Source organism: Nematolebias whitei, chromosome 11 (genome assembly GCF_014905685.2).
Source record: "Nematolebias whitei isolate Nwh7 chromosome 11, NemWhi1, whole genome shotgun sequence".
Taxonomy (NCBI): Eukaryota; Metazoa; Chordata; class Actinopteri; order Cyprinodontiformes; family Rivulidae; genus Nematolebias; species Nematolebias whitei.
Genome location: NC_056508.1, coordinates 16489826 through 16505087, shown reverse-complemented (window position 1 = coordinate 16505087; position 15262 = coordinate 16489826). Strand labels below are relative to the sequence as shown.

The 15262-nt window shown below is 40.1% G+C and overlaps 1 protein-coding gene across 1 annotated transcript in view; it reads right to left on the bottom strand.

Annotated features, from left to right (window-relative positions):
- LOC119416752 (opsin-5-like) overlaps positions 1–3855 on the bottom strand; it is a 6046-nt gene extending 2191 nt beyond the window's left edge. The window contains exons 1-2 of the mRNA XM_037683936.1: positions 3765–3855; positions 3532–3694 (exon numbers count right to left, since the gene is read on the bottom strand). Coding sequence (XP_037539864.1) covers positions 3532–3694; positions 3765–3855 — 254 coding nt within the window. The remainder of the gene's footprint in view (positions 1–3531; positions 3695–3764) is intronic.
- Between the last annotated feature and the right edge of the window lie 11407 nt (positions 3856–15262).

Genomic DNA, 15262 nt, shown 5'->3' with positions numbered 1-15262 from the left:
GGTTTACCACAGAGAATAAAACCTAAATAAATGAAATACAAATAAAATGTTTGCATTATTATAGATGCAAGAATGTCTTGTAGATATGTATTTTATCTTCAAAGTCCAAGGAGAAAACTGGGTCACAGCTTTTCCCGAACTTATAAAAAGAGACATGAGTTTGACAGCAGGGGGGGGCAGGTGAAGCAGGTGGAGAGACACAGCATACCCACCGGTGAATCTCCAGAGTTTGCCCAGGATAGCTGATGTTTGGGGCTTCGTGGTGAAGTTTGACCCAACCCTGGAGGGTTCAAGAGGACTTCATATTCAACTCATCTAGTTGTCGGAACAGCTGATTTTTGTTTATTAAATACAGCTTGCTCCACCCACCTGCACTTCTAAGCTGACATGTCTGAGCGAGTTTTATTTTATTGTTATTACAAATTTATCATATTTCTAACCTTTGAAAAATAATTTAAAGAACTCTAAAACAGCATTTTACATCATCCAGTCTGATTTGTTCCACCTCAAACTTGTCCTAAATGTCGATAAAACCAAAAGGATGCTTTTTTCAAATAGGATGTTGGTCCCAGCAGTGCTTCTCCAATTTTATCCTCAAATGGTGTCCCGATTGAGTTTGTTGATTCCTATAAATATTTGGGTATCTTGGTCGACTCACATCTCTCTTTTAAGCTCCATGTGGAAAACCTAGTAAAGAAACTGAAAGTTAAACTGGGTTTCTTTTTCAGAAACAGATCCTGTCTAACTCTGAATGCTAGAAAACGCCTTGTGTCTGTGACTTTCCTTCCCTCCTTTGATTACGGTGACATTATTTACATGAACGCTCCTACAAGAACCCTGCAGATGTTGGATGCTGTCTATCATGGTGCACTAAGATTCATAACTGGCTGTGATTATCGTACCCACCACTGCACCCTGTATTCACTGGTTAACTGGACATCATTAACTTCACTCAGACTCTCTCACTGGTACATTTTCATCTTTAAATCACTTCTTGGTCTGCTGCCTTCATACATCTCCTCCTACATGTCTCTGCGTGAGTGCAGCTACAGCGTGCACTCTCAGGACATTATTACCTGCAGTGTTCCTTCAGTGTGGACTGAACTTGGCAAAAGGGCCTTCTTCTACTCCGCTCCTGTTTCCTGGAATACCTTGCAAAAGACCCGAAGCTCTCGACCTTGACCTCTAAGTGGCTTTAAAAATCTGTTGGACTCCTGGCAAGGACCAATGCAGACATGTTCCTGTTTTTAGTTTTCTACATTCGCCTTATAATCTAGCTGTTTTTGTTACTTTTTTTGCCATCTTATTTGTAAAAAAATAAAATAATCTGTATGCCTTTTTATAACTGTCTATTGTTGTCGCTGTTGTCCATTGTTGTCATCATTCTTTGTTGAAATCAGGTCTCTCTTGTAAATGAGTCCTCGAGGCTCAATGGGATTTACCTGTCTAAATAAAGGTTGAATGAATGAAATCTCTTGTGCATGTATAAGCTCCATTTAGACGTGGGTTTGTTACAGGTGTATTGTACTGTATAGCAGCAGGTCCATTCAATGAGAAGACAGCACGAGGTGCCGCTGCAATGATTTTGACCAGTGCACGTTTTGTTTTAATGCAGATTAAACAGCATTAAGTTCAACGCTCATCTTCTGGTCATCATTAAACATAACGCAGAGTGAACTATAAGAAAAATAAAAACGAACTGACATGTTGATAATATTTGGACCGAGCTAAATTAATATCCGACCAAGTTCAGCACGTTACACAACTGTCTACACCAAACCACACCCACATACACTCATGCTGAGGCACGTTATTGTACGTCCATCCTCACTGGATGAATCCTGGGGCTGTGGGCTGACCCTGGGCTGAACAAAATTTGCCCCAATCAGCCGCAAACCGAGGGGGTGGGGCAAGACGTCTGGCAATCATTCTGAACCATGACGGAACAGTAACAGAATGGGGCTGTCAGAATTTAGCCCTTTAGAACTACCCTGGGATTTTTGCCAGGCAGTTTGAAAACAGTTTTGTTGTAAATTTAACAAAATGTGACAATATTTCTAAAATGTATTTATTTTTAAGCTGTTACTTTTAAGTTGTTTATTTTAATATGTTTATTGTAAATAAATAATAATGTAAATAATAATAATGTAAATGTAAATAATGTAAATGCTTCATATTTTGTCTGAATGGACCCAGTGAGGCATAGACTACATCCTGCTTCGCTTTAACCCACTAGCGATAGCCTTAAAGGGCGAAGCCTATACGAAATAGAACGTTGGTTACGTACTGTAACCCCAGATTCTATGAGTATAGGCACAGCCCTTTAAGCTCTGGGCCTCACTGGTTCCTAAATAGCTGAAGAAAAAAAGCTATTTGGGAGCTGATTACCCGGTCTCACCGTAATTTATACGGACCGGGGGTGAGGCCCACACAGCAGGTGGGTGTGGACTAAAGTTTTCAGTGCTGCGCTGCGCACGAAGGGATAAACCCACAAGTGAAAGCCTGAAAGGGCTGCGCCTATACTCATAGAATCTGGGGTTACAGTACGTAACCAATGTTTTTAGTATTTTACATCACTTTATAATGTAGCTGTTTTTATTTAGATTTATAGCACTTCTTTGATTTACTTTTTTATTTTATATGCTTTTATATGATTGTCTATATTTGTCATCTGTGTTCTTTCTTTAAAACAGGTCTCTCTTGTAAATGAGTCCTCGTGAATCTATGAATCTAACCTGTATAAATAAAGGTTGACTGAATGAAAGAACATGATGAGCCACTGAGAGTTAGTTAACAGATCACAGCCAACAGGAAGATGGAAAGCTGTGCTCTGCAAACTCACCTAATTAATGAACACACAAGGACACATCTGGCAAAGCAACTCAGCAAGAGTTACTCTCAAGTGTTTGAAATAAAGTCAAGGTCCAGAAGGCTCGATTCTGCTCAGACCAGTCGGTGCTAGAATAACTGGGGGTGAAACATAATTAGTGTGCAATAAATGCACACTTCTGAGAACCTGTTTGTTCTTACTATGACCATTGTAATGTTTTCTATGGATTACTTGATTGGACTGCATCTGTTCAAACTTTTAAATGTTAAGAGCAGCCAGGAGACGATTCCTATGAATTTTGGGTCTTGTGCCATTTATGTTTTTAGGAATATTAAGCTTTGTTGAGATTCATTGGGAACATTTCAGCAGGCTGGATTTGGCCTAAATTTAAGCAGTTTAAATACTTCTGCTGAGGCATGCTGACACACAGCTTCAGGCAATGGCATCATGCATTTCATGCATGCTTGCTTTTTTTGGGGGGGGCAGAAAAGAAACTTGTCTTTACGTTTCTGTTCTGTATCTGAACCGATCCAGGACTTATACACAGAGGAACATTTCAAACCAGGAATTTTATGCAGCATCTCACCCCTAATGATCAAAGAATGGCTTAGCTAGAAAAGTGTTTGACATAATTTCTCAATAAAATGTGTTGTTCTTTGGGAAATTGTTTTGATCCTGGTCTAAAAGACTATAAAAGGTACCTGTGTGACAAAGCTGATGGTATGGCTAATGGAAATAAAGTGAGCGTCATCCCAAGGTCGCTGATGGAGAGGTTGATGATGAAGAACTCCGCTGGTTTCAAAGTCGATCGCTTGTGATGGGCAACAAGTAGCAAAACGCAGTTGCCCATGATGGACAGTGTACCTGAGGAAAAAGACAACAAGCTGGGCAAAAGGTTCAAAAGACTAAAAATCAGCTTGTTGTGTGTACTCACAAAATACGCTGTAGAGCGAAGCCATCATGATGTCGTGCTCCTTGGAGATTCTGGAGGCAAACACAGACGATGTATCTGAAGCATTTCCCATCTAAATGAGAAAACACACACTTTGTGAATATTCCTAGAACTGGATGAATACGAGACCAAATATATTGTTGAAATTGTGTTTGCCTGAAGCATCACAAGCCATTTGCTTCATATTTGAAAGCAGATCCATAATAATGCAACTGGTTTAAAATGTTTTCACAGTTTCTGCACTCCAGCTGGGTTCTTGTTCCATTTTTAACACAAAACTTCAAACCCACATTCCAACAAAGTTAAGTCGGGTCCTCTGGACGGTTTCTTTTTGTTGAAACGTTTCGTTTTTCATCCAAAAGATTTCATCAGTCTGAGGAGCCACAACAAACTCAGTGTTGTAAATAGCACCTTCATACAGTGGGTCAGCCAGTTTTCCAGTTTGTCAACCATCAGAGCACCATCAAACTGGTTGAGAAGGTGTTATAAGACTGAGTTTGCTGTGACTTCTCGGACTGATGAAGTCTTTTGGATGAAAGACGAAACGTTTCAACAAAACAAAACCGTCCAGAGGACCTGACTTAACTTTGTTGGATTTTTTTTACCTGGATTATTGAGCATGAACTTTGATCAAACCCACATTGTTTCATTCAACCTTTATTTAGACAGGTAAATCCCATCGTTAGATTGTTAGATGTAGACTAAATGAAAAGCTTATCTTTAAATAATGTTAAAACTGAGAACCATTTTATTATTAAATCCTAATGCACCCTGCAGGGTTGGTAATTAGTCAGAGTTTAATAGGTTGTGCCTTTTAGATTTAACTACAGGTGTCAGAGACTAAGAACAACAATCTACAATTTATCTACGTTTTGTTCAGTTTTCCCAAAAAGTCTGGATCTGCAGTAGTTGCATCCATCAAATACGTAACACAAATGCTTTAAAACTTACAGTAATTAATGATCATAGGAACACCATGTTTGTTCTGCCACAAAGAAGAATTTATAACTGTGCACGTAATTCAGGGCATCAGTAGATTTATTAATTACACTGTTGGTAGAGTTTTATTGGTGCATCCTTGAGATCAAAGTGTGTCTGAAACACTCATGCTTCTTGTTATGAGCCAGACTCCAACTCTAGGCAGTTCAGAATTTCTTTGCACACTGCTGTCTAACTAGAAGTTGATATTTATTCAAAGCATCACTTTGATAGAAGAAAAGAAAAAAAGAATCATGAGACAAAATGCGCAGAACCCGAACGAGCATAGAGAAACATATTTGGTGTTCTGTCAAAAATGATGTAGAGGCATTGTTGGCTTTCAAGGACTTTGGCCATCAGACAGGATAAAGAACGAGACTTCATTATTATGCCTGTCAGCAAAGCTGCCGATGACGGCATGTCCAGCCAGTCTGAGGAGACTCAGCAAAGTCCTTACTTAAGATCACTTCTTGCTCTACAGCGTTCCACATAAGCACAACCAGCAGAAAAGGGGTGTCCATAAAATTTTAATCCTTCTTTCCATGGAGTCTCTAAGGCCCACAGAGTATAAGTAATGACAGCTAATTATGTCTTTTCGGTGAGTTTGTTCTTTTTTAGTCCCGTCAGCTATGAAAACCAGTCCTTTATTATAACTTTGTAAGTGTAGCTTCAGTAATCTGTCGTGTCACCTCACTCTGCTTGCTTACACAATTTGAACTCTTTTCTCAGGCCCTTATTATGACTTACATTACAGACATATTATAGTATAATATAATGATATAATGTACCAAAACAGTCTCTTGTCCAGGCCATAACTTATGATCCGCTCAAGATAATTTAATAAGACTTCATGCACAACTGCATCATCACTAGACGGAGGGTGCTATACTCTTTTGAATTTAATTAAATTCAATTCAGTTTATTTATATAGCACCGATTCACAACAAACTTATCTCAGGGCACTTTACAGGAACATTCACAAACATAAAAGCCGATTAGTAAAGTTCTCTATCTAAGGAATCCAGCAGACAAGTTGAATCTTCACTTTGTCGCAGTCTCCCATCCTGGGCAAGCACAGTGGCAACAGTGGAAAGAAAAACTCCCTTTAACAGGAAGAAACCTCTGATAGAACCAGGCTCAGGACAAGTGACCATCTGCTTTGACCGGCTGGGTTTGAGAAAACAGGAAGGAGAGACAAACACAGAATGGCAGGTCCAGACGTCGATGGAGGTTTACCTGAAAGAACAAAACACGTCAAGGATAGAAAAAGTAATTACAAATACAAAACAGGTTGAGCAGAGTAAGTAAAGACAGTAGCAGAGTGAAAAGTGTGGTCAGTTTGTCCTCCAGCAGTCTGAGCCTATAGCAGCATAACTAAGGGACAGCTCAGGAAACCCAAGCCGACCATAACTATAGAATTTATCAAAAAGGAAAGTCTTAAAACTGGACAATGTGTCAGCCTCACGGACAGAAACTGAAAGTTGGTTCAACAAGAGAGGAGCCTGATAACTGAAAGATCTTCCTCCCATTCTGCTTTTGGAAACTCTGGAACCACAAGTAAACCTGCAGTCTGAGAGTGAAGTGCTCTGTTAGAAAAATATGGAACAATAAGATCTTTAATATAAGATGGAGCTAGGTTGTTGAGAGCTTCGTAGGTTAGAAGTAAGATTTTGAATTCAATTCTGGATTTGACACGGAGCCAATGGAGAGAAGCTAAAACTGGAGAGATATGATCTCTCCCACTAACTCCAGTTAAGACTCTGGCAGCAGCATTTTGGATCAACTGAAGACGTTTTAAAGACGTATTTGGACATCCAGATAATAAACCATTGCAGTAGTCCAGTCTAGATGTGACAAATCCATGAACCAGATGTTCTTCATCATTTTTGGACAAGATGTTTCTAATCTTAGCAATATTACGCAGGTGGAGGAAAGAGGTTTTGGTAATTTCTGGAATCTGAAATTTTCATCACCCCAGCTCCAAAGTCCTTGTCACAAATTAAGATCAAAATTCAAACAAGGTATTTTCTTGTCCGCACTGTACTTCTGATTCTCTTAAGATAGTTCAACAATTCTTGTTACCAATTCTAACTAGACAGCGTGTCACATAATGGTCAAGTTTAAGGTCACAGATCAAGGTCAAATGTTACAGAAGGTCTTTGCTTGTCCAGGTCATAGATTGCTGTATTATTGTATAACAGTCTGTCGACTGGAGTATAACGTGTCGTATGCTGGATTCTTGTTAGAGAAGGTCAAATTTTCAGGACAGCATGGTGGATTAGCGGATAGCACTGTTGCTTCACTGCATGAAAATCCTAGATTCAATCCCCGGATTGTTTGCATGTTCTCCTGTGTTTGTATGTGTTTCCTCCTACTGTCCAAAAACATGGTGGGTTGCCTTCAGGGTCAAGCCTCTCTCGATGGGATTTGCCTGATTAAATAAAGGTAACTATAATAATAAAAGTAAGCTGATCCCTTTTATTATATTTGCTTAAAACTTACAACCAAAATAAATGTTACTGTTTGTCTACAGTTAAATCTAAGCTGCTTTAACTTTTGACAGTAATGCTTAATATGATTTTTACATTTTAAATTAAGCTTGTTAACCCTTATTACTTTTTATACTTTAATAAAATGTCTGCTTTCAGACTAGAACAAACATTAAATAAACTTAAAAGCCACAAATCTCCTGATACATGCTCAATAATCCAGGTACAAAAATCTAAAAAAGTTAAGTCTGGTTCTCTGGACATTCAATAAAAAACAAAACAAAAAAAACTCTAGAAACGTTTCTTCTTTCATTCGTAAGAGGGGGACAGTTGAACAGACAGATGGACATACCTGGACACATGGACACATACAGACATATGTAATATATCTGACAGACAGCTCACCCAGCCCAAGATAGAGATTCTTGCCAGAGGACTGAACTTTGCGGTTGCACCAGGAAGAATTCCTCTGATGGAGATGATCACAACCACAGAATCAGCCATCCGGAACAATAAAATTAAAGAGTGTGAGGCACAAGAGCTCAGAATCAAAGTTTCATCCTGCCTCAGCAATGCCAAACCACCACCTTCCAACATCAGTAGAGAGGAGAGGGATGCACTCACCACTCTTAGCAAGGACAAAAACATCATCATTCTCCCAGCAGACAAAGGAAGGTGCACAGTGATTTTGAACCAGAAAGACTATCATGAAAAAGTTATGACACTCCTTAGTGACTTAACCACTTATGAACCTCTGAAAAGAGATCCAGGAAGTTGTTACAAGAAGACGTTAATAGATTGCCTGAAAATTTTGGAGCAGGACAAGGCTATTGACCGTATTCTGTACCACAGACTGTACCCAGGGGAGGCCACACCTAGTCTGTATGGTTTACCTAAAATCCACAAACAAGGTGTACCTTTAAGACCAATCGTTAGCATGATTAACTCTGTCACTTACAATGTTTCCAAATATCTGGCGTCTGTACTCATCCCTTTAGTTGGCAGCTCAGAACACCACATACAGAACACCATGGACTTTGTGGATAAGGTGAGGGATGTCATCATGGAGACTGATGAAACAATGGTCTCTTTTGATGTCACATCACTCTTTATGTGCATTCCTGTTGATGATGCAGTAGAGGTGGTCAGTTTAAGATTAAAATCAGACACCACTCTGAGCAGCAGGACCACGCTTTCCACAGAACAACTGTGTCAACTCTTGAAACTGTGCCTGCAGTCAACCTACTTCACATATGGGGAGCAATATTATAGGCAGAAACATGGGTGTGCTATGGGGTCTCCAGTTTCCCCTATTGTTGCCGTCATCAGGACTCTGTATCACAGAGCAGACAACATCCCCACTAACTCAGGAGCCAGGCAGAAGGAGAAATCCTACACAAGACAGGCTCTAGAGCAATGTGGATATCCTAACTGGGCCTTCCTGAAAGCAGAGAAGAAACCCAAACAGGACTCCAGTCAGCCAACAGGTGAAAAGGAGGAACCCAGACCCAGACCAGTGGTCATTCCGTATGTTGAGGGAGTATCAGAGAAACTGAGACGTTTATTTTCTAAACATAACGTCCAATTGGCTTTTAAACCCCAAAATACATTACGGCAAAGACTGGTTCATCCCAAAGATCCAGTCCCCCGGCACAAACAGAGTAATGTTGTTTATGCTGTTCAGTGTCAGGAGGGCTGTGATCAGTCTTACATCGGGGAAACAAAACAGCCACTGGCCAAAAGGATGGCCCAGCACAGAAGATCAACATCATCAGGCCAGGACTCTGAGGTCTACACTCATCTCCAGGCCAGCGGTCACTCTTTCAAGGATGAAGATGTGCACATCCTGGATAGAAAGCAGCATCACTAGATGTAGTGTCATGTACAAGTCATCACCTCGTCTCCAAGGTCAAGGTTAAAATAATGTTTTCGGTTGTCCGGGTCATAACTTCTTATCCGCTCAAGATAACTTAATGAAACTTCATACAAATATGCATCAGCACGAGACAGAGTGTCACATAAAATGATCGTCATTGCAGCTTCAAGGTCAAGGTCACAAATCAAAGTCAAATGTTATACAAGGTATTTGCTGGGTCATTGCTATAGAATGCAGTTTAACATTTTGTCGACTGGTGTATAATGTGCCGTATGCAGTATTCTTTTTCTTTGAATGAAATGCTACACACTTCATTGTATTGTACCAATTCTTATATTATGGTCTGGGTCCAGATTGACCTGCTGTTTTGTCCAAATCTGGATCAGAGTCCAAGCTTTAAGCCATTGTATTTCTCAGTTCATGGCAGAGGTACATTAGGTGAACTGTGCTTTTGTCGCAACTGCAAAGAAGAGAAAAAGTATTTCTTCGTGCTACTAAACACACACCACTATGTCATTTTTTTTTTTATTCACAACATGAGCCAGACAAGGACCCCACCCCTTGAGATGTATTGAAACACTGTAAATCGTAAGTTGAAGCCGGAATAGGAAGAGTGGTGCCATGGGCTGGTACCAGTATAATGTGTTCTGCTGCCTCTGTGTAAACAAATTGGACGTTGCCCTTATTAAAAAAGAGAATTTATTATTTTTATGATTTCATGCTTTAAAAAGCCATGTAACACTATGATTGTGTGTTGGAGGGTAGGTGGGACGTAAAACCCCACATTGCTAGTGTGCAAACTCTGGTTACAAAAACGGTAAAGGAGAGTAGCACAAAGTTCGGAGGCTTTTGTATGAACCATCTTGGTGGGCCTCCATGCTCACTTGATCAGTGTTTTTGTTTTCAAAACCCTTTTCATTCTAGGCTTTTTGAGGGTTCCCCCATACAGTGGGCCCTGGGTAAATGGAACCCCCACCCCCAGTCCTCTGATCCTTGTTCTGAATGCTCAGAGACAAAGGTGCTAATCAGACAATGGTCAGTAGAAATGAGAAAATGTAGTTTCTCTGAAGATAGCAGAACTTTTCAAAAGAATATCCATCAATCAAGCAATTTATGGAAAGTGATCCTACTGAAGGTCATATGATAACCCACTGGTTAGTTGACTAAAACTATATGAAGAACAGCCAGGCTAAAAAAAAGTTAAATAATTAAAACAAAATGACAACAGTCATTGAGTGTCACCTAAATTATTACACAGAGATGGCAGCATCGTTCTATGGGGATGTTCCAGCTCAATTAGCTGAGAAATTAATAATTCCATAGAAAGATATGGAAACAATCTTGTATGAAAACCTTCCCAAATGTTCTCACAATCTCAGACTAAGACAAAGGTGTTAATTTCAACAAGAGGTTGGCCAACAAGGAAGGTTTTAGCTGCTTCAGCAAATACCTGCAGAGGTTTTGAAGTGACTCGGCCAGAGTTTGGACTCAAAGCCAAAAAGAACATATCTGCAGAAACCTTACAATAGTGCAATAATTATTTAACCTAAATGTTTTCAAACCGTGATGGACTGGAGGCTTATCCAGGGTGTCCACTACTTCTTGCACAGGAATTGCTGGATGCTACCAGTGACCTCCGCAACCCAGAAAGGCCCATGTAAAAATTATGAATTAATGTTTTAAGAAGATAAGAAATAGAGAACATTTTCAATCTTTATCATTATTATTATTATTATTATTATTATTATTATTATTTGGATCATTTCCAAAACGACAAGTCTACAATAACTTCCAACCATCCTTTTAGTTTGGTGCTTCAGCATCAAAATACTTAACAATCACTGTCATGAAAAGAAGACAATTATATAAGTGCCCAGGTGTGTTTGTTTGACTGTTAGCAAAATATCTTATGAATCTTATGAGCATATATTACATATATTATACTTATGAGTAGAGTTGAACGAAACTCTCAAAGTAAATATCTGATGTAGATCTTCAACTGATTTAACTTTTAAAGTAACTCAGATTCAAGATGGCCATCACAGCTAATCAACCTTATCAAACCAAAATGGCTTTAACTCCATCAGTTTGGCAATTGTGGAGCTAAAGTTTGGTGTGGTAGTAGCTGAGAGTCATCTACAACAAACTCCGAGCATTAAAGGATTACAGAAGGTCTTTAACAATTTTTGATTTTAATTTATTATTTCAACAAATGCTACTTTTATTAGTCAAGTCAGATTTATTTATAGAGCACATTAGCATCAGTATTTTATCATCTCCTAAAATACTACACAAACTTTATTTCTTCTAATAGGCATGTTTGTTCCTATCTGTGTATTATATTGAAAACTGGGGTTGGGTAGTAATGTATGTGTTATTATAAAACCCTTACTTCTAGATCATTGATCAACTCCTAATAACAATCTGCTAAATGAAGTCTTTGTTATCTCTGACTGTAACTTTCTGGTGCTGATGGTGCACCAGTGTTAAATGAATACTAAACATGAATCTCACGCAGGCTCTCAGAGGAAAACTGTCCTGCTTGAATGATTTAACCTTGCACTAAACAAATAAAAACTTTAGTTCAGATCAGGGTAAGTGAACCGTTTGCTTTCCAAGTCAACTGGTCTTAAAGCTTCAGCACCTCCATTGTCTCTGAGAGAGCAGCATTTCTGCTTATTTTTATGCTCCTGTAATTTTATTTATTTGAATAAATGACCCTATTTAGATGCTTCTCCCAATCAAGATTATGGATTGATAGTATGTTTAATGTTAAGGAAAACACACCTCCGTATGTGAACATAATAACTGGACTCAGAGAACACCTCATCGATTTGAGTATAGAAATGACCTCTGCCTTTAGTGATCTGAGACAGATTTTATGACTGAGCCGTGACAGTGCTGCTATTAATTCTCCAAGTGTGTTTGTGGAGCTCTTCTGTTCACCTCAAAAGAACTGGACACTTAGGAGGGGGACAAATACTTTGACATCCAAATAGTAGCCTTTAAGATAAACTGTATTGCCTGCTGCCATTGCTTGTACAGATGGCTTATGCAGCATCATTTAAGTTTTGTTTGATATTTGTCTCTTTTACTTTCCTGCCTGACCCCACATAAACATGACTTACCTGTGGAAAATATATGGAATCTCCTACAGTATTTACTGTTTGTGTCTGTTGTCAACAGGGTTGTGTGATTTACTACTTGGGTTTGTTTCCCTGTTGCACGCCATCAATACTCTGACATTTGTGATGGCACTGAAAATAGGACTGTCACTCATAGCCATTAAATGTTGTAGTCAGTGAAGATGAGCAGCCATTTAAAGGCTGACAGTCGAGCTCTACTGTAAGTGACTAAATGCATGAGCAGCAATGTCACGAAGGTTGCTGGAGGCTAATCTCAGTCTTTGACTTGTGTTAAAATTTGTCCTTTAAACAAACAGCACTTTTAGCCCTCCCACAAACCAGCCAATAGGGAGCACAAGCCAGTGTATCTCTGGTTCTGGTCCCAAGCCCGGGTAAATGGTGAGGGTTGTGTGAGGATCCAACGTTAAACATTTTTGCCAAAACTATAATGTGAGTTCATCAAAGCGACACCATACCAGATCGGCCAGGGCCCGTGTTAACAATGACTGCCTCCGGTACTGTCGACAAACAGGGTACCAGCGGAAATTGTACTACTGTTAGTCGAAGACCATGAGGAGGGAACCATGTCAGGAGACAAATGGAGAAGAGGAAATTCAAGAATGTAGGACTGAGGGTTGCAACTCTAAGTGTGGGAACAATGACAGGCAAAGTTAGAGAGCTGGCTGACATGATGCAGAGAAGGAAGGTAGATGTTTTATGTGTCCAAAAAACAAGTGGAATGGCAGCAAGGCTCATAGAATTGGAGCAGAGTTCAAACTGTTTTACCATGGTGTAGATAGCAAGAGAAATGGAGTAGGGGGGGTCCTGAAGGAGGAGTTGGCAAAGAATGTAGTAGAGGTGAAAGAGTGTCAGATAGGGCAATGTGTCTGAAGGTAGAAGTAGGAGATCTGATGTTAAACATTGTCAGTGGTCATGCTCCATAGGTTGGATGTGATGTGGAGGAGAAAGATCCATTTTGGAAAGATCTGGATGAAGTGATAGAGAGTATTCCCAGGGAGGAGAGAGTGGTGATCAGAGCAGATCTGAATGGACATGTTGGTGGTGAAGGAAATAGAGTGGATGAGGAAGTGATGGGTAGGTTTGGTGTCAAGGAAAGAAACCAGGAAGGACAGATGATGGTGGATTTTTTTTTTTATTCAACCTTTATTTAGACAGGTTAATTCCATTGAGCCTCCGGGGACTCCTTTACAAAAGAGACCTGAACATTTTGCCAAGAGAATGGAAGTAGCTGTAGTCAACACTTGTTTCCAAAAGAGGGAGGAACATAGAGTGACCTATGAGTGGAGGAAGGAAAACACAGGTCAACTACATTCGGTGTAGAAGAGGAAACCTGAGGGAGATTGGAGACTGTAAGGTTGTGGCAGGGGAGAAAGCGGCCAGACAGCATCTGGTGGTTGTGTAGAGAATGACTGTTTTTGTGAAGAAGAGAAAAAGAGTAAAATCAGAGAAGAAGACCAAATGGTGTAAGCTGAAGAAGGAAAAATGTTGTGAGAAATTCAGAGAGAAGCTGTTAAAGGCTCTGGATGGTAAGAAAGAGCTTCCAAAATGACTGGACTACTACAGCAACAGTAATTAGAGAGACCGATAGGAAGGTACTTGGTGTGTCATCTGTACAGATAATGATGATAAGGAAACTTGGTGGTGGAATAGTGAAGTGCAGGATGCCGTTCAAAGAAAGAGGTTAGCCAAGAAATATGACAGTGAGAGGACTGAAGAGAGGAGACAGGAATATAAGGAGATGATATGTAGAGAAAAGATTGAGGTGGCAAAGGTAAAGCAGAAGGCATATGATGAGTTGTATGGGAGGCTGGACACTAAAGAAGGTGAGAAGGACTTGTACTGATTGGCAAGACAGAGGGATCAGGCTGAAAAGGATGTGCAGTAGGTTAGGCTTGTTAAAGATATAAATGGTAATGTCCTAACAAGAGAGGAGAGTGTGACAGGAAGATGGAAGGAGTACTTTGAGGAGCTATTGAATGAAGAAAATGAACGCGAAAGAAAAGTAGAGGTTATACAAACTGTGGGAAAGAACAGGAAGTGGAAAAGATTAGTGAGGGCGAAGTCCGGAAAGCTCTGAAAAGAGTGAAGAAGGGGAAGGCAGTAGGGCCAGATGACATACCAGTGGAGGTTTGGAAATGTCCTGGAGAGATGACAGTGAGGTTCTTGACCCAAATATTCAATGGTATATTTGAGGGTGAGAAAATGCCTGAGGAATGGAGAAGAAGTGTGCTGGTGCTCATTTTTAGGATGATGTAGAGAGTTGTAGCAACATCAAGGGAATTAAGTTGATGAGACACAAAATGAAGATCTGGGAGTGAGTTATGGAAGCTAGACTTAAATGAGAGATGACTGTGAGCAGCAGTATGGTTTCGTGCCAAGAAAAAGCACCACAGATGTCATTTGCTGATGGAGAGGGTCTGAAAGAACTCCATTGTGTCTTTGTAGATTTAGAAAAAACATTTGACAGGAGGCCAACAGGACATGTTAGACTGCTACAGGACATGTATGAGGACAACAGTACATGTATTAGGATGTCAAGACATGTATGAGGACAGCAGGACAGTGGTGAGATGTGCTGTAGGAGTGACAGATAGCTTCAAGGTGGAGGTGGGATTGAATCAAGGATCGGCTCTGAGCCCCTTCTTGTTTGCTCTGGTGATGGACCGACTAAAAGATGAGGTCAAGCAGGAATCCCCGTGGACTATGATGTTTGCAGAAAACATTGTGATCTGTGGTGAGAACAGGGAACAGGTGGAAGAGAACTTGGAGAGGTGGAGGTTTGCACTTAAAAGAAGAGTAATGAAAGTCAGCTGTACATGACAGAGTACATGTGTGTGAATGAGAAGATGGCCAGTGGAACAGTGAGGCTACAAGGAGCAGAGGTCTCAAAGGTGCAGGACTTCAAGTACTTGGGTTCCACTGTCCAGGAAAATGGGGAGTTTGGTAAAGAGGCGATAAAGAGAGTACAGGCAGGATGGAGTGGATGGAGAA